Below are 25,296 nucleotides of genomic sequence, written 5' to 3' on the forward strand. Positions count from 1 at the left end.
TTTTTGAGCAAAAGAACTTAATGGGAATCAGCAGGAGGATAGAGCTGACCTGAAGACAGGCTGTGCTTTGTGGAGAACTTGAAGCAGACAAGAGAAAAGATGAATTGTAGGAAAAAGAGATGAATTTGTCTCGGCAGACTGGGTCTGGGAGCCTCTGTCAGGTGAGGAGAATAAATGGGGTAGGAATTAGAAAGGTAGAAGGTGGAGATAGCAGGAGGAAAAAAAGGAAAAGAACGAGGCCTTAGATCTTAATGTTATGTGGTAGAGCAGGTAATGAAAATCAGCTGTGTGAAATACAGTTTGTAAATATATATATATATATATATATATATAGGAAGGTTTCTTCACTGGTTTTTTTCAAAAAGGGAAGGAGTCCTGAGAAATACTTGTCTGCTGTTGTTTCATTCAAGCATACAGTGTGTTTGTTCCATTCCTCCTAAACTTTTGATATCGATGGAATTGGCTTCTGCTTTCTTTTCTAGCCAAAGAGAGGATAATGAATAATTTGAAGAAGTTTGATACTCCCAAGTCCCCTCTTCCCATCCAGACGATGAAAGCTCCTGTGCCAGTTATTTCCTCTGACAGTCTCGTAAGTCACGGGGAAGCGATTCGGCTCATGCGTGTGGACCTTAACATCTTGCAGCAACATGCCAAGTAAGACATTGCTGTTTCCCCTCTGCCTCCCCAGCATGTCTAGCAGTGTCTTCAGGTGGCCTTTACAGCAGCCTCATTGGTGGTGTTTGCACAAGACTGCCTGTACTTCACTTCTGCTGCTTGTTCCTTTTGCTTCTTGTTAATTTTTTTTTTTTTGCTTCTTGGCTATAATGTTCCACTCCTTTAACCAAGATAAGACTACCCAAGTCTTACCTAATCACTGAGATTACATCAGCTGACATCTAAATTCTCATTTGGCATACTTTTTAAAACACAGCCTTCCTTTAGCCTAGATTTGTTGACAGTAAGTTAACCCTTTTGCACTAATGTAGTAGCTGTAAGGTGAGCAGTAGAATCCCCATGAGAGAAATATGATTTGTGGGAGTGTTAGCTTTGTGAGTGAAAAACTTCTTTTTTTTTTTTTAAAGTGTTCCTTCTTAAGAGAAACCAGATGAATTATTTTCAAACACAATTGTTGAATCTATTGCTGTTCTCACCTAGTGTAATAATATAATAGTATTATAAACCAAAGCAGAACTTGATAAACCCAAGAGAGGATGTGTCTAAACAATTCCAGCAGCAGTTTTAGGTCAGCTTTTTGTCTTGACTGAAACTCACAGTTGAGGTTTTTTTGTCTGGAAGAAAACTGCCATTTCCTGCAGAGAGTGATCTATTTTATTTCCTTCCAGGTTGTCATATAGAATAATTAAAAAGAACTCATGTAGACTTTAGTTGTTTTGTTTTCATGAAAGTAATGCAGTTTCATTTAATATCATTTTGTGTTTTCTAGGAAAGTGTCTTTTTGTACAGCACATTAAATTGAGTCTCATCTCTTGCTTGTGAATTCTTTGTTACTATTTTCAATAAAGATCTCAGTAATTTTCTTAAATGCTTTTCAGAACTGCAGCTCTCTGGGAATGTCAGCATGTTGCTCTTCATAGTGAAATACTTGACAAAATACCAAAGCTCTTTGTCAATAGGGAAGAGCAGATCACCCTTCGTGTGGAGTGCCGGGGAACTTCAAATAAATGCTGCCAGGGAGCAGCTCTTCTAACAATCCAGGTTAGAGACATGGCATTGCTTCTGTCCTGGGGATGTTGGATGTGGATAATGAAAGTGAAATAACTCAGTGGCAAAAGAATAGGTAGCAGTTGACCAAATAAATCCTTACACACTTCATAGTTAACTGAAATATCTGGTATGCAATGGTCAAAACAGGTGATGCTGATCAACAGCTGAATAATAAATGCTGCATAAAGTTCATTTTGCTTATACCATCCAAGCTAAACTGCTTCCCAAAGTCTGAATGTGGAAACATGCCTGTGATATGAAGCATGAGTGTTCACAGAAATACTTCTGTGTTGCTTGGTGTATGAATTTATTGATCCCCTCTTAAGTTACAGTCCCTGTAGATTAAAAGGTCTTGCATAAAAGACATGAATTATATTATTGTGTATATATTAAATAGGAGCACAACCAAGGATGTGTGCTTGGGCATCATGTACTAAATCTGATCAAAGCTCTTGGACTAAAACCATCTGTATTTAGAGTTCTCTTACTGGGCTCTGCTCCATTTTTTAAAATAGTTGCAACATCTAAGAGTTTTAGCAGAAAATACTGTCCTGAAATGATTGTCTTTGTCATTTAGTTTGAAGGGAAACATAGGAATGAATCAGTGAGCCAGCAGCTTCGTGCTTTGCGTAAAGAAGTGAGACAACTGCAGGCAGAAGCTCTGAAGCCACCTTCCTCGTGTGTTGTGGAAGCAGCAGTCCATGTGGAGAATTTTATAACGTAGGTTGTTCAGACATTGGTTTAGATAGTGATGTGTTATGTATTCCTTTTTAAAATGTGAAACCTGTTTGTGATTTTTTTTTTTTCTCTAATGCTTATCAGCTTGGGTAAACAACAGAGCTGGGGTCCTGAGACCTGTATGTTTGTCATACAAAATCCTAAAGAAATTACTGTTTTCAAAAGGTTATTCAGCCACAAAGGGCACACAGTATTGTCTCCTGCTTCAGTTTATTGTACCATATATTAGATTATCCCTTCTAACCCAACAAAGGCACCTCAAGTAATGACAGGGATTCTCTTTTAAGATATCAAAAGTAGCAAACTTGTGTCACAGCTGTCTCAGCCATAGGCTAAATTACATGCATGTTTTTAATACATCTCTCTAGTTTTTTTCCTGTTACAGTGCATGACATAGTCTTTTAATAAGACATGTATGAGTTGGAGTAACTTTTCAATATGAGAAATACAATGGGAAGAGTGGTAGAGTGAGAGTGGTGTGGGTCTGTTTTTTTCTTTTTTTTGGAAAGTGAGTAAATGGGTTTGTTCAAGGGCCTCTTCCTCTTGAAGACTTTTAGAGTTCATCCCAGAGGTCCACTTTTGCAATACCTTTGTTAATCTTTTAGATCTGAGATTCTTTTAGTGTATTTAGGTTCCTAGTTAGGTTAGCGTACTCACTGAACAAGTAAAAATATTTGTTTTGTATTTCTACATGTTCATTTTTTATCGTTAATCTGAAAAATTCTGGGGAGCAGCTAGTTCTTGGGGTTTACAGCCGTGGAATTGCATGTGCAGTTCAGGTGTTTAATTCAGACTCAGTGAAGGTGGGATTTTGAGCTCAAAAAAAGATTCATTTGGCAATACACAAGAAAAGTGTTCCTGTTTAAGTTCTTTTGTTGCTGAGCCTGTTAAGTAAAATAAGAAATTTTATTGCAGTGCAGATGTAGTTGGGATAGCTTAAGAACACAATGAACACATGATTTGAGGGGCAAATAATCTGTTGTAACTATGCTGTGAAAAAGTCTTCTGGTGATCATGTTTGGACTCTGATTACGGAGACTTTCTAAGGTCTGGAGGTACCCATTTCAGGCAGCAGAATTACTGCTGGAACTCTTCAACCTGGATATGAGAAGGCTCAGAAGGATCTCATTATTGTGGAGAAATACTTGAAGGGAGAGTGCAAAGGTGCAGCCAGGCTCTTTACAAGGGTGCCCAGTCACAGGACAGCAGGCAGTGGACACAGACTGAGACACAGGAGATTCCCTCTGAGCATCAGGAAACTTTTTTCTTTTAATAAGAGACATGACACAGGCTGCCCAGAGAAGTTATGCAGTCTCCCTCCTTGGGGATATTCAGATGCCATCTGGACATAGTCCTGTGCACCTAGCTGTAGCTGTAGGTGGTTCTGCTTGAGCAGTGTGGTTGGTCCAGATGTTCTTCAGAGGTTCCTCTCAACCATACTGTGATTTGATGTACCCATGCTTTGGTTGTCCTGCAACCCAGAAATATCCATCTCATATATATTTGTGTATTTCCAATAATACATTCTTCATTGACACAGACTATTTTCCATCTGTAAATTTAATCTGCCTCTTTTTTTTTCCTTTTTTTTTCCTAGGGCATTAGTAAATATGTACAAGGTGCAGCCTATGCCTGCCATTAAGCAAGTTGGGACTAGTTTGTTTTTCACATTAGTGGAATATGTGTGTGATGAAACTCAACGCAATCCTCCAACAAGGCTGTTCTTCACATCCTGCATTGAGATTCTAGGCCAAGTGAGTGCATTCTCTGCTTTTGGGTACCTAATCATGTGCTTATTCCAACAGCATGCTGATCTTGGGGATCTGAAACATTCAGAAGCCTGAAAATTAACTTTTAGCATCTATCCTATTTTCAAGTAATTGTATAATATACAATTATGGCTGTACTTGGAATCCTGGGGTCAGTTCTGGGCTCCTGAGGACAAGGAGGACATTGAGGGGTTGGAGTGTGTCCAGAGAAGGGCAAGGGAGCTGGGGAAGGGTCTGGAGCAGAAGTCTGCCCAGGAGCAGCTGAGGGAGCTGGGGGTGTTGATCCTGGAGCAAAGGAGGCTGAGGGGAGACCTTGTGGCTCTCTGCAAGCCCCTGAGAGGAGGTTGGAGCCAGGGGGGGTCGGGCTCTGCTCCCAAGGAAGAAGGGATGGGAGAAGAGGAATTGAGCTGGAGGTTTAGATTGGAGCTTGGGAAGAATTTCTCCCTGGCAAGGGTTGTCAGGGCCTGGCCCAGGCTGCCCAGGGCAGGGCTGGAGTCCCCATCATTCCTGGAGGGATTTCCAAGGCCTGGAGATGTGGTGCTGAGGGCCATGGGACAGTGGTGGCCTTGGCAGTGCTGGGTTAAGGGCTGGAGTTGATGATGTTAATCTAAATTCTACGCAGCCTTTAGGGGAGTTTAGGTTAGAATGTAAGTAAAGTAGCTGTTTCTCTGAGATTCCTGTTTAGTTTTGATAAATGCTTACCATTTTAAGCTGGATTTTTTGACAGTTAACTGAAGTTTGGGTACTTCTAGTATGTAAAAGGTTTTATTGACAAGTATTTTGCTGTTATTGATTCCTTTCTAGCTGGTGTGGATCTTGTCAAATGATGTATTTAGATTCCTCTCACATCACATGTGTGCTCTGAGAGAAAGCATTAGCCTCTGCTTTGGGTCCCTGTATTTTTTTTTATCTTCTAGACGAAATTTGTTTCCATGTACAGCTGTCCTGAGGTGCCTCCTAGCAGTTGGAGTGCTGAAAAGCTGTACATAGCCTTACTTCTGTTTTAATTTTTCCTTAATGTCAGGCAGGGTTGCTGAAATCTGGATTAGTTTTGCTATCCCATCAGAAAAATGATATTTCTAGGTGGCTCTAGACAACATACACAGTCCTTAAGTGTTAAATTTTAACTTAAGTTACTTAAGTGTTAAGTATTTTGCATTTTATCTTGCGGAACAGCAGTATTTAATTGATACTGATCTCACACAGTCTGTTCTTAGAAATCCTTTTTAAAAAGGACCAAAATTTTGCTTGTCTTCTCAAGACATTCAGAGGTATTTTCCAGTAGATTCATCCTGGGCTGTTTTTCACACCATTCTCAATTTCCCCAGGTGTTCATCGCCGGGTCTAAGTCGGAGTGTAAGCGTCTCCTTCAGACAATCCTGAAGAATCGCAGGCTCTGTACTCTCCTTTCTCCTTACTTCACTCCTGGTGCCTCTACCAGTGAATTTGTGGCTTTATATGAGAAGGTTATAGGCTGTCTGAATGAGGATAGCAATGAAGTTGTCTTCATGCTGCTAACAAAGGTAAAGTACTTGAGAATACTGTGCCTGGTTTGTGGGTTGCTTTTGTGGGTGTTCTTTCCCTAAAGACTGACTGACTTCAGCCCAAGGAAGGAGGAGGTGTAAATCTTGAACACTTAAACTTACAGGTTCTATAGACTTGTGTTGCTCCTCCTGAATGGTATGTGTTGTATTTAAGCTCAAGAGGGGCTGGAGGCAAAAGCTATAGGAAGTTTAAATTGCTGTTTCCTAGCCCAGAGAGCATCAGTATGTGCTTCCTAGGGCTTACTTTTCAGTGCACTCTTACTCTTGAAATTAAAGCAGGCTTTCTCTATGCCTTCTTATGGCTGCTAGCTGTAGTGAGATATTCATCACAATAGCCAGTGAATCCCAGGTATCTTAAAAAAAACAAAAAAACCTTAGAACAGTGTCTGAATCTTCCATGTCTGGCAGTCATGACCTTCCTGACTAATTTGAAACAGAGGAGAGCTAGGTAAGAGAGTGATTTCCACATCCCTTGTTTCAGGGCTGCATGATATTGTCTGCTTGTATTGTCAGTGGAGAAGTTAGTGTTACACTTAGGCTTTGATACTGCTCTTAATCACTTTATTTGTTGCACAGAGACAGGGACAGGCAGCTGTCAATAGCAAGCAGTGTGGTTTGAGCTGTGCTATCCTTAGTGGCAATGATCAGCATTGTCCCTACTGATCTTGGTCTGAAGAGGTGGCACAGAGGTTATAAAAGCTTTGCAACTCCACTTGAAAATTTAAACTGCTGAGGTTAACTTGCTGAGATTAAGGGGTTGTTTGGCAGTGGTACTGAAGTGTGAAAATTCATGGGTGTTTTTAAGTTGGAGAGCCCCTGCTGAGGGCTGTTTCATAAATTCAGAGACTTCTGTAATATGCTGAATCGAAACCTTGAGATAACATTACCTTGGTTTTGAGCTAGGACTAATGTGGTGCAAATTAATAAATTTTTTTCTTCAGTATTTAAAAAATTGCACTTTATTTCCCCCCTGACATTTCCTCCCTTTGCCTGGAGGTTTTGGTTTTGTTTTTTTTTGGCTGTCAAAGCTTCTACTTACAAATGCTTCCTGTCCTCTGTTCTAGTTTGACTTTACACAATGGTTAAGTACTGCTAAGCCACCTCTAGCTGAACGCACCAAGCTTCTGGAGTCTATTCACTTGGCTCTCACTGCATGTGGCCTTGAACCTGAAGAAGATATTCTGATGCCATTTAATATCTTCTGCAAGCATTGGACTAACCTTCTCCAGTATCAGTTCCCTGATCACTATAGTGATTTTCTGAGACTGTTTGTGGCAAGTGAGTATCTGAGTTGGTGCATACTAAGCTTTTCATGTGGATATCTTTTGTCTTAAAAGATACAAGCTGCATGCACTGAAATCAGCTAGACACAATTATTTAAAATCTAAAAAGGGGTTCCTATATGGGCTTTTATGTAAGTTCTATTTATGTTTTTATCAGACATATTTTAGCTCTACTAGAGTGAAACATTGCTATGTAGACTAAAGTGCATGTGTTAGTGACAGCAGGTTTTCAGCCCATGTTGTAGGAGAAAGATGGAGGACAGGTTTCTATTAGTGGAAGCACTTAATAATTGATCATTATGCCACTGTTTGCAAGGCAGCATCCTTTTTCTTGAACACCCCCCCCCCCCCCAGTGTGAAACTGAGGGCTGGGATTAAGGAGAACTGGGACTGATACCGAAATCTACTGAAAATGTTCTGGTTGACATCAGATGCTACATATAATCTGCTGTTTCTCTAAAATGAGAACAAAAGTACTTCCTTTCAGTCAGATCACATGTGATGAGTCAGCAGCTGTCTCAATATGTCTGTGTAGCAATGGGTTTACTTAGTGCCTGGAGAACTCTCTAAGAAGAGAGCATATAGATGCCAGAAGGGAATGTTGAATTGCTTATGTTTGGAAATTAGAGATCTCTCACCTTTAAACTTGGGGCTTTCAAACTCTGTTAGGGAGCTCTAGTAATAACCTTTTTTTTCTTACCAAGAAAGAGATGAACAGCCTTCTGATTTTCACAGATCATTCTCCTTCTGTTTCTCCTAAGGCTCTTCAGACCAGCTTATCAGCCCTGACTGTTGGAAGGCATCACTTAAAGCTCTGGGATGTGATTCATCAGTAGCTGAACAAGGAAGCTTCAAGAAAAGTGATTCCACTGAAAGTCCCATGCTGGGGGATGCTGTGAAAACTCTCCTCTCTGCTGAACAGGTGGGTGCTTATTTGGTTGATTTACTCTGTGTGTTTTGCAGCTAAAACAGATAACCACCAGTGACTGGCTGCTGTGCAGCCTTTCTGTACCTGATTATTAGGTTTCTTCTTTTCACAGGTTAAAGAGACAATAGAGTGGCTTTCCACATGTTTCTGCAAACTCCGTTTGACCTCAGCGGACTTCAGGACTTTTGGCCTTTTTTCGAAATGGAGTCCTTATGTGGCTGAAGTGAATAAATTCTTAGAGTATCTTATTAAACAACTTATTGACACTGAAGTTGCCAATGCAGCCCAAGAGCCTGTTGGCAGTGACAGAATTCTAGCAGGTATTGTGTCTTAAATGTGATTAACTTTAAGAACAGGCACAGGGTTTCTCTGGTTACCTCTGTGGAAGACCATTTCAATATACAATGAAATCTTCCTTCTATGCATTTGTACAGTCATGAGAACATGAAAATAGAGACAGGATGTGCTGATGTTACTTGACCCTGTGGAACTTCACAATGGTTGGAGGAAGCTTTTTACATTTTAGCTTGCTTAAAAATTACTTTATAAAGAAATCATACTATCCTTAAATAAAAAAATAATGTTTTGTAGTGAGCTGAGGTTTGGGAACAAGGGACTGCCTAAATTTGATCATGTGATTTTGATTTGGAGAAAAATTCCAGAACACCTTTTTATTTTAAAGTATGAATCATTGACCCCCCCCAGTCTCAGTTGTGTTAAAGTGATATGAATAGAACCTCTAAGCAATGCAAAATGCTTATGACTGGCTAAAACAGTCATACTGTTAACCAGTTAACTGATAAGTTATGTTGCATTTAAATTTTTATTTCACCAGGAAGAACTGATTTAATATTGGAATAAGCAAAAGACATTTTATAGAAATTTGGAAAACTGTAATATGTTCATTGTTGCTAATATGAGGGGGGGGAAAAAAAGCAACTTTGTTTTATTTTCTTCCAGCATTACAGTCCTTGTATTCAGTCATTGCTGGACTCTTTAAACCATGGATACTGGTTTTGTATAAAGATGATTCAAGGTAGGTATTGTGTTTCAAAATTAAATTAATTTTTGATAAGCAAGTAATTTGACCCTGTAAGAATGGCTGTTATTGTTATGTATTTTCTAATTGATTATTGTATTGTGACCTTCTGTTCATATCCTTCACGATTGTGGAACTAATTAATGAGTTCTTTCAGTTAAACAGAGTAATTGTTTTAGATACAAGAAGTATCTAAACCAGCTCTGGTCAGGAAGCAGAAATGAGAGATATATGCACTGGATTTAGTTTGGGAAACACTCATTTAAATTTTAGATCAACTTTTTAGCTTCTGTAAAACTTAACTCTTTACTTTGTTTTCACAAAACACAAACCTCAAATAAATACAACCCCAAATATCAGTGTCACATAAAGAAACCTTGGGTCAAATGAGTCCTGTGATGATCTGCTCTCTCATGAGCCTCTGTCTTCACATGGAGCCTTACATGTAATAATTAATCTTAATTTTGACTTCCTCCCAAAGCCAAAAGTTATTTGAGGTGTTAGAGCATCTCCAACATTCAGAGGGTTATCTGCGGGTGCTACATACTTCCATTCAGCAATTCCTGTGTTTTGGTATTTAATTCAGTTACTAAATATCAAGCAGGTGTTCTCTGCTTAGTCAGTAATGTTATGGATCTTCAGTATGATCTTAAAATATATGTACCTCATCTAAAGAAGCAGCAGGCACTCCTAAGAGCTGAGTTTGAATGAAAGGGCTGCAGATACCAAGTATATTGATAAACAGTGTGCTACCTACTATACTCATTTGCTTTGCTGAAGAATGTTTTATTAAGTTTTTGTGGTCTGTTTACAGTATGGTAACTCAGCACTGAAATTTTTGTTGCTTCTCTTCTTTTAAGTAACCAACCCTGCTATCCCTGGTTAGAGTGTGACTCTCCTGTAGCATCCAGCATGGTCTCTCTGTTTACAGACTGCATCAAGCTTCTGCATGAGAGGTTTAAAGGTGAGTGAAGTCCATGCTGTCCATGCTCTCAGTTCCATCATACCAAAGGTCTTTGAGATGTGGAATGTGAGGGGATTTTGTTTGTTAATGGAATTTTTAAACGAGATGATCACTGCAGTGGCATACCAGGAGCATTTCTTTATTCCATTCTTAAAAGACAGACTTTTTCCTTGGCATGGGTAGATAATGTGCTTCATAACTGCCTATCAATCAGATAGCAGTGTGAAGGGAAGGAAAGCAAACCCAAATGAGATGACATGACAACCAAATGGCTTCATGACAGGTCTGTATGCTATTCCCTTACAACACTTGCAGCAGGATGTCACAGTGACCAACCCATGCATCTCAACAGTTAACCTTGAGAGTAATTTAATCTGCAGGTGTGATCACTTTGAAATCCTGTTTAGCATTGCTTATTTTGCCTAATCTGCAGTTACATAAGAATGGAAAAAAATAGTTTTGCAATACTTCTTAACTTTTAGGAATGAAATTAATTCAAACTTTTATTGTAAAAATAATTAAAAATAACGTACTATGGTGTGTTCCATAAAATTTTAGATATGTGAGTTGTGTTTCTAAAAAAACTCAAACCAATTCAACATAAAAGCAATTAATTTCTATATGGAAGGATGATTTTAAATCTTCAAATTATTGTCCAGCAGCTCTGCAAAAGATAAAGGAAAGGCATGAACTCATAAGCTTTCTCACTAGTTAAATTGGAGGAAAAAATATCTAAAAGGTTAGCGTGCATTTTTTTTTTCCTTTGACAAATACATTTTACTGCTTTTTCATCTTCAAAATGGCATGTCCTTTGGTAACAAAGATTTCCCTGAATTTTTTTTCTGTTGCTAATTCAGCTGTTTTCTTTGAATCTAGATAAACTGTTGCCAAGCCACCATGGTGCTCTCTGGTTACATCTCATCCATTACTGTGAATATTGCACAGCCCCCAAAATGCCAGAATTTATTCTCTACACTTTCCATACTGCGTTTAGGAGGCTTCCCTGGAAGGAAATGCACCCAGACCAGATGCTTATGGAAGAGTTCTTCAAAGTGAGTACTTGTCACCTATTAAGTTCACAATCAGTATTGCCCTTGAAAATACCTGGAGAGATTCTTCAGCAGCTAGGCTTTTAAAGTTTGTTTGTAGCATTCACAGCTACTCATTTTGTGACTGCTTTTTGTGAAGGGAGTGCTTTTGAGGCTTAAAGTTGTGGGAAGCTGTAAAGCTGGCAGAATTTGCAGTCTGTCATTGTTCTTATCTGAATGTCTCATTTATTTACACACACGTTTCACCTGTATTTACTGCTGCCATGTCCTCAATTCCAAATTGTCCTAAGTCAATGGGCACCTGCAGGTAGGTGTGGAAATACTCTGGGATTTACTGCTTGTATGTTTGGGCTGAGTTCTTCATGCAGTTCTGAACAGGCTCAGAACTTCTCAAGAGTGGAGAGAAATAGATGAAGTCATGCAGCAGAGAGTTTGCAGTGTATTCTTCCTTCCTGATTTGCAGTAGCTTGGTATTCTGTACTGGTTGTTTGAGAGGCTTAGAAAGTTGTGTGTGAAACTCTTTGGATGGGAGATAGAATGGAGAAGTGACATCTGTCTGCTCCTCTGCTGACCTACAATGATTCTTTGGCTTTGTAGTTGTCTAAGGAACTGATAAGTATGAAAGTATTTATATCCTACATTGTTTTATGTGCCTGTATTTTTTCCTTTGTCCTCCCTAGGTTGAAAGAGGCAGCCCTAAGAGTTGTTTCCTATTCTTGGGTTGTGTTTTATGTGAAATAAACTGGGTCAGTGTCCTCTCGGATGCCTGGAATCCCAGCCCTCATCCTCAGACTCACAACATGATTGTCTGCTTGCTGTATATGATGGTCCTGTTGGCCAAGGAGGAACAACTTATAGGTGAAGAGGTAATTTTTGAAAAGGTTCATACCTGTCTGTCTTAGAAAAAGAACAGTTTGTTGCTGTCAAGAGCACAGGATGCAACTTCCCTTTTTCACTTGCACAGTGATTATGTCAGCAGTGTTTTTGTATAGGTAGAATACCCCCAAAGAGTATTGTGGATTTGGCAAATACGAATTCCTTATGTGAGGCATTTTGTACAAATTACGTGAAAAAAGAAGAGCTGCTGTTCATTTTAAGAACCTTCTGTAGCTGCTGTGATCCAGTGCTGTTGTAAAGGCCAAGAAAATAAATACAGCTTCCTGCAGTTACAAAGTGACACTCTGGATTTCGGAAAGAACAGATACAGATGTTAGTTTTTCAGCTTTGAAAAAGTATTGTTGACATATAAAGGTTTTTTGCAGTTGTTGTGCCTTTCATTGTTAAGTATGAGAAGCTGCATTCTTGCAGTTTCATAGGAGGTGATGCAGCTTGCTTGTCTCTTAGGCCATCCCTTAACTAAAATGTCTATTTTATCTTTCTGGGAGAGCCTTAGTTATGCAAAGCAGAGGCAACATAATCACGGATTTGCATAGGCACCTATATGTATATGTTAGGTGCACCAATACATAGGTGCCTGTGCATTGCACCTCTACTGTGAGAAGAATTGTGAGGCAGAACGAGTCATGGAGCAGGTCCAAAGGAGGGCAACCAGGCTGGTGAAGGGATCCAGCAGAATTCCTGTGAGGAAGGGCTGAGGGAGCTGGGGGTGTTGAGGCTGGAGAAGAGGAGGCTCAGGGGAGACCTCATCACTCTCTCCAACTCCCTGAAAGGAGGTTGGAGCCAGGGGGGGGTTGGGCTCTTTTCCCAGGCAACTCTCAGCAAGACAAGAGGGCACAAAGGGTCTCAAGTTGTGCCAGGGGAGGTTTAGGTTGGAGCTGAGAAAGAATTTCTTTCTGGAGAGGGTGATCAGGCCTTGGAATGGGCTGCCCAGGGAAGTAGTGGATTCTCCATGTCTGGAGATCTTTCAAAAGAGCCTGGATGTGGCACTCAGTGCCATGGGCTGGGAACCACGGGGGGAGTGGATCAAGGGTTGGACTCGATGATCTCTGAGGTCCCTTCCAACCCAGCCAATTCTGTGATTCTATGATTCTATGTTTACTCTGTAATGGGCAGTAATGTAAATCTGCTGTGCCTTTTGCCTTCTGCTGAGTGGCAAACATGAATGTGAGAATGGATGGTAAGGAAGTGTTCATTTGTGAAAAGCCTGTCCCTTGCTCTCTCTCCTGTTGTGTGAATTAGTGGTGTGTCCCAACCTGCTTTTCAGCACTGGTCAGGCTTAAAGTTGTGCTGAGTCTGAATCCTGAGGGATTTGTGTCTCTCTAGTTCACCAGGCTCCACAAATGAGTCTTTTGTCTGTTAGTAAGGTGTGCTTTTCCAGGTTCTGCAGGAGCCCTCTGCTCTCTCCAAGAACATGGAAAATCTTATTTGTCTGCCTTTATATTGTTAAGTGCAGCTTAGGCTGATGCTACCTTTTTAAGTAACTTTTTCACACTCTGCACTGCCTTGGCAAACACTTCCTTACCATAAAATGCCCCCCTCCTAACTCCCTATGTTGTGGTGACAAGTTACAATCATGTAATGTCTTGAAGACCAGGTACATCTTTAAGAAGCTGTCACTGTCTGCTTCTGATGAGTTACCTGGGGAAAGTTCACTTCATCTGTTGAATCTAAGGTTGAGTTTCCTTGCTGTCTTACTCTGAAAGGGAATTTAATGATCTCTGATTTTTTCAGCACTTTTCCTGTTTATAGTTGCATCCCAGTATCTCTGAATTGTTGGAATAGGAAAGATAAACACTGGGTGTTAGGATGAACTTTGCAAACCTTGCTTTAGCTAGGATCTCTGTGTGGGGAAATCTAGCATGACCTGAATCAGCCCATGATGACTCCAGAAGCATCTGGAGGAGTCTTCTAGAGCAGCTGAGAGACTTCTAGAGCAGCTTCTAGAGACATCTTCCAGAAGTCCTGCTTCACATCTCCCATCTTCCTCCCACTTGCTACATCTTCTATTTTTTAATTTCCTCTGTGGAACTAACATGATGCTATGTCAAGATATCACTGGTGGCTTTTGACCAACATGGTATTCCAGTTCAGGAAAATTACCAGAATTCATGTGCTTTGATCTGAATCTCTTTGCTTATCAGCAGCTTTCTTCAAAAGATACCTGTCTGTTCACTGTGTGAGTCAGCCTCAGGAATTCCCTCCTAGCCTCCAGCAATGTGCTGTCACCCTTTTTTTACCTACCACAAGGCTCCTGTGATACCTTCACCTGAATCTCAAACTTTCTCAGCCCTGTGTTCCAGTGCAAGAGCAACTTGAGAAATAATTGATTGTACCACTGTCATGTTCTTGTTGATGCATTCTGATTTGGTCTAGTTCTGGATCCTTGAAGTTTTTAGGTTGTGTTTGCTGTCAGCACAATTCCAGTATTTATTCATCCTGTAATATGGAGAAATTTGGTCCTCCTCAGCATCCAGGGAAAGGCTGTCTATAGGAGATGTCTGCCAGCCTGTCAGGGGAGGATGGCAGTAGCTGTGGGTGGACTGACTTTCTGCTGCTTGCTGGCAGAGAGGCTTTTCCACCTGCATCCTTCCACTGCCTGGGTTGTGGATACTCTAGGCTGCTCTGTTGTTCAGAGTAGAATTTATGAGAATAACCCCTTGAAGAGTCTCCTGGGTTAGTAGACGATTGAGTGAGTGGAGATGTGAGTGACTTGGCTTCTATGATACTACTGTAAACATAGATTATTTTAATTTTTAAAACATTTGAAAGCCTTTTTTAAAACCCTGCTGAACTGACTTTGCTTTGTAGGATCTCTGTTTCATTCTATCTGGTTTTACATGTTTGTATGTCAAATTTTAATGTCTTTTACTGACCTGCGTGATTGGTTGGAGCTGCTGCAGCAGTTTGAGTATTGTTATGTGGGTGCTAGTGATGACTTAGTTTTATTGGCTTAGTGCTTAAATAAGTAGTTGCTTTTCAGACTCCCAGTGATCATCTCTTTCAGTGGGGTTTCTGCTCTGTTTCCTTCGTATTTTGGAGTCTGGGCTTCCTTCCCATATTAAGTACTGTGAATATTAATTTAAAACAGCAAAGAAGGTGGAGCTTAGACTCATGTCTTTAAATCTTCAGGAATCACCACTTATAAATCTTCTTGGACAGACCAGTTCCCTTCCTTGGCAGCTTGTGGGCATTTCATCTTACCAGAGCATCATCAGCTACTGCAACAGTCACTACCCTCCCTCTGTTATTCTTGATAAGAATGTGGCATCTGAACTGATAATGAAGCTCCTGAAAATCTCAGCAGGCTTTGGTGCATCTTCGGATAGTCACATCCACCTTGTAAGTTGAACTGATTTTGCAGTGTGTCTGAGCTGTTACTGTTTGCAATGTGTTCTGCTTTTGTGTAGTATGGAGTGTGGAATAAGTTCTAGGCATGACTTGGTTGTTTATGTGGGGTTTTTTTGTTGTTGTTGGTTTGTCTTTTTTTTTTTTTTTCTAATTGGCTCTGATTTTGGTTACCAGGATGCAACACTGAAATGCCAAGCTTACATTCGCCAGGTGGTTCAGTTTCTCAGCACCTTAGAACAAAGTGGAAAGATTACTCTTGGAGTTCTGGAACAAGAGATGTGCAAGCTGCTAGATGATGTTGTCGTCTTTAATCCTCCAGGTTTGTGCTAAAGAACTAGCAAATTACTTTAAAGCTGTCAAGATCCTTCATTCTACTACATACATTGTTGGATATCTGTGACTATGTAATTATTTGTATTATTTTAATGTCTCCCTTATGGGCAGCAAGGCATGTTGCTTTGCTGATGTATATATAGGTGGTATATATTAGCACAGCACAAATATGAACATTACTCTGAAGAGCTGTCAAGAGCAGCAGGACCAGCAAGAAAAACAGGAGTTACCTTGAAAGTAAAACTGGCTGATATACAGGAGCTAGAGGGATTAATTTCTTTGTGGTCTAGTTTTTAATCTCTTTTCATTTTATTTGGCATTTCCAGCTTTTTTAAAAGGACAAGTGACACAAATACACTCTCTTGGTCCTGAGGGATTTGGTTCCAAGAAAGGACTCTGAACTGTTGTGCAGTTGGCAAGACTGACTACATTGCAGTAGGTGAATTATAGTGGTTGTACACTTAGTGTGGCATGTCCACACCTACAGCATCCTGAACCACACTGAAAACTACATTCTCAGGTGAAATCAGTCATCTCACTGTACTGACACAGATACACTTGTCAGGAGTTGTCTCTTCCTGTCTGTGACCTGCACAGGTGTGCTAGCCAGAGTGAACAGAAAGTGCCTGAAAATCTGTCAGAGTGATTGATAACTGTTTCTCAGTACCTATATTGCTGTGTGAGAAAGCTCTGTAGGACAGTCCCATAGTCAACAAAACTCTGACTCAAAGAGCAGGTTTACCTGTTGCTGCTGGTACTTGTTGTAGCTGAGAAATCTTGGATGAGACAGAAGCTCCAGTAAAAGAGGAGCAGCTCTGTGCACACCAGTATGTGTAAAAATAGCTGAAGAGAGAATGCTTCATGTGCTGTGTAGTGCTGGAGGATCACTGACGCAGAGTGGCAGGAAAAGAGTGGTGTGTATCAGGTTTAGAGTCTCTGAGGCTTGGAGGGAGCTGGTGGAAGTGTTTGGGACAGCTCTGAGGCAGCACCTTCTGTTGGCAGCAGGTGGAGAGGAGGAAGGCTGATTTCTTGCATCTTCACTCCACTGGGCCTTGTCCCAGGGGGTCTGGTGTTGGTCCTGCTCAGTGGTCTGCAGCCTGTGAAGGACTTGATTGTAGAATTAGTTGTTATCTTAGGTTAGACACTTAACCTTCTGGCATCATCTGTCTCCTTTGGTCTGTGTGAAGATGTTTACCTGACTGGAGAGCTGTGCCATGACAGATGACATTGTGCTTTTTTTAAAATTTTTTTATTCTTAGTAGGTAGATGATACAAACAAAATAGCTTTGTCTGGAAGGGACCTCTGGAGGTCTGTAGTCCTCCTCAAACCAGGGCTAGCTTCAAAGGTAAATCAGGGTGTTCTGAGCTTTCAAATCCCTGCAAGTGTGGAGCTCTAACTTCCCTGGCTGATGTTTTTTCTAGTGGTTAATCTCTCTTTGTGCTTGACTTCATAAAACAGTCAAACCTTTCCTTCTAGTTTCCTAATGTTCCTTGAAAACTTTCTTTTAAAACAATACTGGCTTTTTTTTTTTTTTTCAGTATTATGTGCAAAGTTCTGTTATGTAGTTAAGATTTCTAAGAACCAAGAATGGGAAATGTTTGTGCTTCAAAGGTGCTATTACAGGTGACCAATGACAACAGGTACTGCCAATACCAAGAGATGGTTTAAATAAAATATTCTGGGGCTGGACACTGGGATTAGCAGACAACCTAGAATCCTGTAAAGACATGAGGATATTGCAGGATTTCAGTACTTATCTTGGTCATATTCCAAACCACATTATTTAAAATCATGATTGTTTAAGCTATGCTTCAAATTGTTTTAATATCCAAGTTCTCTTGGAGACTGTACATATGCTTTATCATTCAGTTTATTTGCACTGTAATCGTGGTAAAAGACCCCAGGTGAAAGATGGGCTTCAGTGTACTCTGCTGTGCAGTCCTACCAGCTGTTAGTTCAGTGAATTATGAATTTACAGAATCATAGAATGGTTTGGGTTGGAATGGACCTTTAGATAATCAAGTTCCAACCCCCCTGCATGGGCAGGGACACATTCCACTAGACCAGGTTGCTCAAGGCCCCATCCAACCTGGCCTTCAACACTGCCAGAGATGGGGCAGCCACAGCTTCCTTGGACAACCTATTCCAGTGTCTTGCCACTCTCAAATTAAAGAATTTCCTCCTAATGTCCAACCTAAATCTCCCTTCCTCAAGTTTTAAATCATCTCCCCTTGTCCTCTCACTACACACCTGTATCAAAAGCTCTATCCCAGCTTTCTTGTAGCCCCTTCAGATATTGGAAGGTTGCTCTAAGGTCACCTGGGAGCCCCCTTTTTTCATCCAGGGAAGAGACTGAGAGGAACCAGGTATCTTGCTGCATTTCATACCTACAGACAAGGAACTGAGGTGCATAATGAGCAAGAGGTTTGTCCCACTGTCTGCAGGAGGGGCTCAGGGTTGCAGTGGAATTTGCATTCCAGTGTTGTACTTGCTGAAACAGCTCCCTTATTTCTGTCTTCTTCCAGATATGGACCTGCAGACACGTCACATGGCCCTCAGCAGTCTCTTTACAGAAACCCTGATGATGATGAACAACTCCAGCGTCACAACAGCCGAGTCCCTACGGGGCAGCCTGCGGAAATGGATCGACAGCAAAGTGCAGGGGTTGCTGGCAATGCCCCTTCTCACAGCAGCCTGTCAGAGCCTGGCCTCTGTGAGGCACATGGCAGAGGCAACAGAAGCCTGTATCACAGCTTACTTCAATGCAGGTAGGAGCCTCTCTCTCTTCCCCCGCTGCTTGCCTCAGAAACATCCGTCAGTCTTGGATGCCCATCAAATACAAACTGTCTGGAATCCTTCTACCTTCCTGCTGCTCAGTGCTGGAGCTTGATTTTCATCTGGTTTCTGGAATCAGAGCTCCTTTGTCTGGTGGTTCCCAGCTGTCACATGCACATACCCCAGAGTAACTAGATGTAGGAAAGATAAGCTGTTGTGGTTAGGGATTTTCAGCTGCTCTAATTGTGTATTTTTCCAAGAATTATATCTGTCTCTGAAAATTGGCTTGTTCTATGTTATGATTGACATTTTTCCAGCTGAAGAGAAGGACTTTTTTTTATTATTTAAAAAAAAAATCATCCCAAGAGAATAAAACAGTTATTTGTTCCCTCCTCTCTGTAGCCTCCTGTAGGCTAATTAAAGAAACTACCCCAAGCAGAATCCTGTAATCCTGTAGTATGGGTATGTGGTTACTTTCTGTTAACTTAATTCTTGTGGCACCAGGTTTTGATTTCTTCCCCATTCTGTACCATCATATTTTGGTACACATGAAGGAGATACTTAAAATTTCATTGCTTAAATTTTCAAATTTAATCCTGGGAAAATGTTTCACCTTGACTGTCTGAGATGCCATATAATAGTAGTTTTCCTTTTCTCTCCATCAGAAGTGCATAATAAACTAATTACCTGGAAAACAGCTTAACCATCCCAAATTCCATAACTTAAAGGAATGCAGTAAAGTAGTTCTGGTTCTGAGGTTTGACTAAATGCTGCTCCTTGTTTTGTCCTTTTGTTTTCTTTACAGATTTTCCTCACCACCAGGATTTAGGCTGGGGCCCTATACTTGCCTCCCTTCAAGTTCCTGAGCTAACCATGGAAGATTTCCTGCAAGAGTGTCTGTCCCTAGGAAGCTACCTGACCTTATATGTCTACCTGCTGCAGTGCCTGAACACTGACCAAACCCTTACAAATGAAAGGAAAATCCTGCTGACCATTAACAAATGGCTGGAGCAAGTGTATCCCAGGTACCAAACTCAAGGCTTCTGAATCTGCCTTTTAAATCAGGATGCAGTTGTATAAATGGAATAATTGTCTGGCCAGGCTAATTAAGTTATTTCACCAAGCTGCTGGGTGAAATGGCCACTCCTTATATATCCACTGTTATGGAGTCTGCCCAACCCCAGTGCCAACACTGGTAGTTGCTCTTGTTAAAGGAAAGAGGGAATTTTATTTACTTGAACACTTCTAGTGCAGTTTTGGTCAGAGCTCAGTTACAGAAGCTCAATTTCAGCAGCAGCCTGGATTTGTACTTGTTTAAAATTATTTCAGGCAAACCCTAAAATTTCCAGGACGTCCACTAGGTGGGATGAGTAGGTGCTAAATATTCAGTCTGACATTGAGAGGACTGGTATTTAAACCTGCTCAAAGGGCAGATCTGAACCAAATCTGAATCCAGCCAGTCTGGTGTGGTCACCAGAGTTAGTGGCCTGTTACTGCTGTAAAACAACAGTCTGGGTAGCAGGGTTCTGGTGGGAAAGGATGGGTAGCTTGGGGGTGAAAACAAATAATACTTTGAGGTTAAAGTATGTAACAGCTGCATTTACAGTTGCTGTGGGAATTGCCATAATTTAGCAAATCTGATGGATGTTTTTCCATACTGATGTTGATACTGTTGGTTTTGTCTGTGAAGGGACATTTTGGGGAAATGCACATTCCCACTGTTTCTTGAAGTTTTTTGAAGACTCTCACTTACTTAGGAACCATAGTAGTTTGATTGCCAAAGTATGGAAGGAGGCAGCAAAACCACCACACACAGTAGATTAGAAGAGGCTCTAAACATCAAAGCTGAGGAGGGTGCCTGGGGTGGGAAATGACTGGGTGGAGTTACATGAAGATAGGCTGATACAGGAAACTCGTGCTGATGCTTTATGTGGAAAATCTGAGCTTGTTAACTCAAACTGCAAGCTGTTTGGGGAAAAGACTAAAAATATCACAGAGGGGACTTTGTGCTTTACTCAACATAAAAAACTTCAGTGTTTCCTTTTCTGCAAGTTCATATTAAAAGTATAAATTATTATGGAAACAACAGCTAGTGCTTCCCAAAGTGTCTAAAATAATTTTTTTAAAGAGTAGAAATACCACTAGTTTCTTTTATAGCAGGTCTTAGACTTTAAATCCACTTATGTCTGCAATTAGTGCTTATTCTCCGTTGTAAATCTTAAAAGGAAGTATTGCTTTTTGTCCTGCTACAGGCCCTTATAACCTACTAACTGTTGTATGCATTAAATCCATAATCACAGCACTTACAGCAGTATAATAGTTGGTGGGGTAGTGTAGTTAGTCTGTCCTCTTATAGTAAGATTTGCTGTTAAATAACCATCTGAAATCTTCCTGGACCTAATAGGAAGAGATACAAACTTAACCTTTGCATCTCACTATTTTTTTTTTTCTTTTATTACTCAAATCTTCCCTACAGTTCAGCAAAGGAAGAGGCAAAGCTGTTTCTTTGGTGGCATAAAGCTATGCAGTTATCCTTGATTCAGGTGGAGCAAGATGACACCATTCTGATGGAATCTGTCATTCGGACACTGTTGTCAATACAGAGCAGGCAGAGTCAGCTGGCTGAGGAGAGAATTAATTCTGGAATACTTGGTGCTATTGGGCTGGGCAGGAGGTCTCCTTTGTCACCCAGGTAAGGGTTGAAGGTGGGGTAAATTAATTTATTTGAGTGATCATGTTCAAAAAGCTGCAGCTTGGATCCAGACTGCACAGTGTAATGTCAGAAGATGTTCTGAATCCAAGTTGTCCCCAGAGTTATGAAGTTATTTGGGCCCATCACAGAAAAATCGTAGCAAGTGTTTCGGTCTGGTTAAGTAGTGAGTGTGAACTTATGCAAAGTGTGTGGTGGAAAAGGGAAGAAAATGCATTTGTGATTCTGGGAGTCTGTTCATGAGAGGAAAATACTTTCACCTGGGCTGTAGAAGACTCTTCCTTTTGACATGATGGAAAATATACATGATCACATGCTTATTGCCTTTTCCATCTTAAGCTTGGAGTATTGGAAATGGTAAGAGGAGCTCAAATACATGCTTCACCTTCTAAAGAGAAACACTTTAAGTTTGGTTGGTAGGCATTAATATAATGTTCACTGTGGAAAGAATGACAAAAATTCATATAAGTATAAGTTTCATATAAGTATTCATATAAGTTCAATGCAATGCAATTCAATAAGTTCAATGCAATTCCTAAACATAACTGTTTGTAAAGACTTGGGATGCATTCCTGGTGGAATTAATGTAAAATTTTAGCTTTGTTCAACTCATCCTTTAATAAGGAGGTTTCGAAGGTTGTGAAGTGAATGTTTCAGATGTGACCTCAAAGCTTCAGCTAAGATTGGAACAGATGTAACAGGTCATGTGTAGTTCATTGTCCTTTCATATTTGTGATACACTGTGAAGCATATATTAATTAAATAATATATTTATATTAAAAATATATTATGGGGTTTTTTAGGTAATGCATTGGAGGAGTTCCCATAAAGTCGTTACTGTGTTTCTTCTGCAAGAAGATGGCTTAGAACTTCCAGTTAGGACAACCTGCTGTCAAGGACTTCTAAAACTGATACCACCTCTTCCCTCTGTTCTTTTTTCCTGTTACAAGGTTTCGGGTGGTTGCCCGAAGTTTGTCTGCCTTCCTCTTGGTCCAAATTCCTGCAGACAGTCAAGTTCGCCTGAATGCAGGGTCGGACCCCAGGCTGTCCCTGAAGGCCCAGCAGGTAGTGTGTGCCAATTTCTGGCTTCTTGATGTGCCCTCTTTGCATTCTTGCTCCATTTGTGGGCTGAAGCTTACTAAGAGCTGCTGCAGGCATTGATTCAAGCTAAATCCTACTCTCAACTTGATTTTACTCAGTGCTGGGCTCTCTCAGTCTTTTTCTGCTACTGCTTTACATCTAGATCTAAATTCTGAATTTCAGAAGTCGCTCGTTGCTCTCATCTGCCTTCTCAGAAAAGGGGTGTGTCACTGACTTGTGTATTGTTTTGCTATGCATCAAAACACCATCTGGAAAAATTGCCAGTGACAAGGTCAGGTGCTGCATACTCCAGGTGGTGATGCAAGTTTGCTGACCTCTGTGTGTGTGAGCCTTAATCCAAAGTGATCCTAGGTAAAACTGTTTATACAGTGTTCCCTGCTCATATAAAGGTGTTAGTCTCTAATCCTACACACTCTAAAGGTGCAGATAAACTTATGTCTGTAAACCCTGAGTTCAGAAACTTTGGAACATAGCAGGTAGGAGGACTTTGAAACAAACTGGAAGCAACAGTGCTGCTGTGTGTATCACTTGCAGGACTGTGTTCATGAAACGTGTTTATGTGAGGTCAGAACATTAAAGTCCTTTGACAAGTAAATTTTTTTTTTCTTCAGCATGTGCACTGACCATATTGCTTCAGTAAGGGCATGAGAAGAGGAAGGAGCAGCTAGTTAGAAACCAAAGCAGAGTAAATTACCTGGTGCAATTTCTTTCTTTTCTCTTAAGAAATTAATGAAACATTCAGACATATTTCCCACGTTCTCCCTGGCTACTACTTCCAGTGTAGCTTCCTTAACAAATAATTTCTCACTTGACATTTGTCTCTCTAATGTCACTAATGGGAGCAAAATTGTACTTTCATAGAAGTCACAGATGCTCACAAGAAAAACGTGAAGCAAATAGTTAAGTATGTTGCAGTTTTTAGTTAGGTAAATTTAGTAATTTCCTTCAAAGCATGTCTTGAGCTCATGAAGTAAGTGTTTGGTAATATCTGGGTTTCAGAATCCTAACAAACCTTTGGAGAGCAGCTGTTGTGTTGATCTCTGGGAGCTTAAAAAATGTGATGATACTGGGTTATTGTATTTTTTTTTTCTTCCACAGTACTCCAGGACCCCCTATTAAATAAAGATATCTTAGTAGAACTGTAGATATGGGCTAACAAAATTTTCCTTTTTATCTATAGGCACTGAATGCTCTTGAATCTATGGCATCAAACAAACAATATATGGATTATCAAGAGCAGCTCTCCCAGGCTTCTGAGTTCATCAGACATCCAGAACATTGTCTTCAAGATGGAAATACTCTCTTGTCTATCCTTATTAACACTCTGTACCCAGAAGTGCATTACTTGGACAGCATACGATAGCAGCACTAATCAGAATCATCATACAATGTTGATTACTCTGGTTTACATATAATGTTATTGCACAAGTAATTTTTACCTTCAGAGTTTCACTTTTAAGTTAAAAGTGTGAATGGGAACTGGACACTGGCAAGTTTTCTCTTCTGTCAGATTTTGTTTCTTTTATTTTGATTTGCAGGCTTGTGAGATTGCTCAGTTTTTGTTGGTTGCAAACACTTTTGAAATCTTCCTCTGTGTGGTGCACATATGAGAGGAGGATATCTGGGGATAGATGTACAAAGCATTGACAGCAAAGCTCACCCTGTAGCATCTGAAGTTATTGCTTTGTGCCTTGTTTATTTTCCAATGTGTTGTTGCTCAGGCCAGTTCAAAGTGAGTGGGGGATTGTGAGTGAGAGAGGTTCTGACTTTCTTAACTTGGAAACCTCTGAATCTTGTGTGAGTGTGTCTGGATATGTGTGAAATGCCTGTGTTTGGAAAGACAGGATTTTAAATTTTATTTAATTTTTGCTGTCCCATAAAAATCTGTAGTTGAAAAGCATGCCTACAATCTTCTCCCACTTCCATAAACACAAACTAAAATTTGAACTAAAGAACTTCCTTTTTTCCTGTTATAACCATCAGTGAATCTGCATTCATATTGATTGACTTCATGCAAGGTACTTCTAGCCAAGTTCTTAAATCAGATGACTTAAATCTAGAGATGGATTTTCTGGATCCTCAGTGTTTGGGAAGGGAACAGACAGTTATGTTCATGCTAGACATGTTCTAAAGGTCTGGTTGTTTTAGGAAATGCTGATGTAACATCCATCACTTAAATTTATTCTTTTCCGCTTAGCTGGATGCGACACAACAGGATTTTAGATGACACTGTGAAAAAATACTTTTCTTGTATTAAATTTGGGGATCATATGTTGAAATTCTGTTGCCATGAGCCTGTAAATATGTTGTTTCAGCTGAACCATCACTGGTTTTGTTGCCTTGCCTGATTGTGCAATACACCTTTGTTTAGAGGAAGCAGAAAGTGAGTTCCCTCATTGCTTGTCTGCCCTTGTCCCTTTTTATCACTGATCTATTTGAGGTGGCCCAAGGTCCTGCACTCCTAATCCCTGCACCTTAATGAAGGAACAGTGATCACTGCTTCTCTTCCTCCATGAATTGTGCCTTTATGTTTAGAACATGGTTATACATTACAACATCAGTTCTGGTCACTAGAAGAAGGAAGTGTGCTAGCCAGTGTCGGGTCAATAAGGCTTTGTAGTGCTGCTCTTAACTGTGGTTCTGGTGCTGGAGAAAAAAACCCACCTCTTTCTTCTCAGCAGATTGTGCTAAATATGCCAGCTGGGTCATTAGATCACCTTCATCCTAATGTGGTCACAGACTTCTTTGCTCTGTCTACGAGCCTATAAATATTTAGATACATTTATATCCCTCTGCATATTAAGCAGTTACCCATGCAGCATGGTTTTTTAAGAGACCCATTTGAACAACTGAAGTCTGGAAGAATACATTCTGCTCCTTCTTTTTTCCCCCCTGAAAGACTTAAAAGCACTGGTTTTGTTAGATTTGGTGTTATTGATCAGATGCATTAAAATGTGAAGAAGTCAGAAATACATGTTTGACATGCACTTTTAAAATGAGATACTGTCTCAGCTGATGAATTTTTACGAATGTTGTATTTATAACACACTGTGTCTGCAAAGACCATGCAAAATAAAAATGAAAAATCA

At 40.3% G+C, this 25,296-nt stretch overlaps 1 protein-coding gene across 2 annotated transcripts in view; it reads left to right on the forward strand.

The window, feature by feature from the left end:
- Nucleotides 1-25,296, forward strand: part of EPG5 (ectopic P-granules autophagy protein 5 homolog) — a 64,597-nt gene extending 39,301 nt beyond the window's left edge. For both annotated transcript variants that reach the window (XM_030467337.1, XM_030467338.1), the window contains exons 26-44: nt 483-654; nt 1,554-1,716; nt 2,303-2,445; nt 4,061-4,217; nt 5,561-5,755; nt 6,841-7,054; nt 7,821-7,981; nt 8,100-8,307; nt 8,948-9,023; nt 9,887-9,990; nt 10,867-11,042; nt 11,720-11,905; nt 15,069-15,278; nt 15,462-15,606; nt 18,147-18,389; nt 19,202-19,421; nt 20,873-21,088; nt 22,057-22,171; nt 23,388-25,296. In XM_030467337.1, the coding sequence (XP_030323197.1) occupies nt 483-654; nt 1,554-1,716; nt 2,303-2,445; nt 4,061-4,217; nt 5,561-5,755; nt 6,841-7,054; nt 7,821-7,981; nt 8,100-8,307; nt 8,948-9,023; nt 9,887-9,990; nt 10,867-11,042; nt 11,720-11,905; nt 15,069-15,278; nt 15,462-15,606; nt 18,147-18,389; nt 19,202-19,421; nt 20,873-21,088; nt 22,057-22,171; nt 23,388-23,570 (3,287 nt within the window). In that variant the 3' untranslated portion in view covers nt 23,571-25,296. The remainder of the gene's footprint in view (nt 1-482; nt 655-1,553; nt 1,717-2,302; nt 2,446-4,060; nt 4,218-5,560; nt 5,756-6,840; nt 7,055-7,820; nt 7,982-8,099; nt 8,308-8,947; nt 9,024-9,886; nt 9,991-10,866; nt 11,043-11,719; nt 11,906-15,068; nt 15,279-15,461; nt 15,607-18,146; nt 18,390-19,201; nt 19,422-20,872; nt 21,089-22,056; nt 22,172-23,387) is intronic.

This window comes from Calypte anna, chromosome Z (assembly GCF_003957555.1).
Source record: "Calypte anna isolate BGI_N300 chromosome Z, bCalAnn1_v1.p, whole genome shotgun sequence".
Taxonomy (NCBI): domain Eukaryota; kingdom Metazoa; phylum Chordata; class Aves; order Apodiformes; family Trochilidae; genus Calypte; species Calypte anna.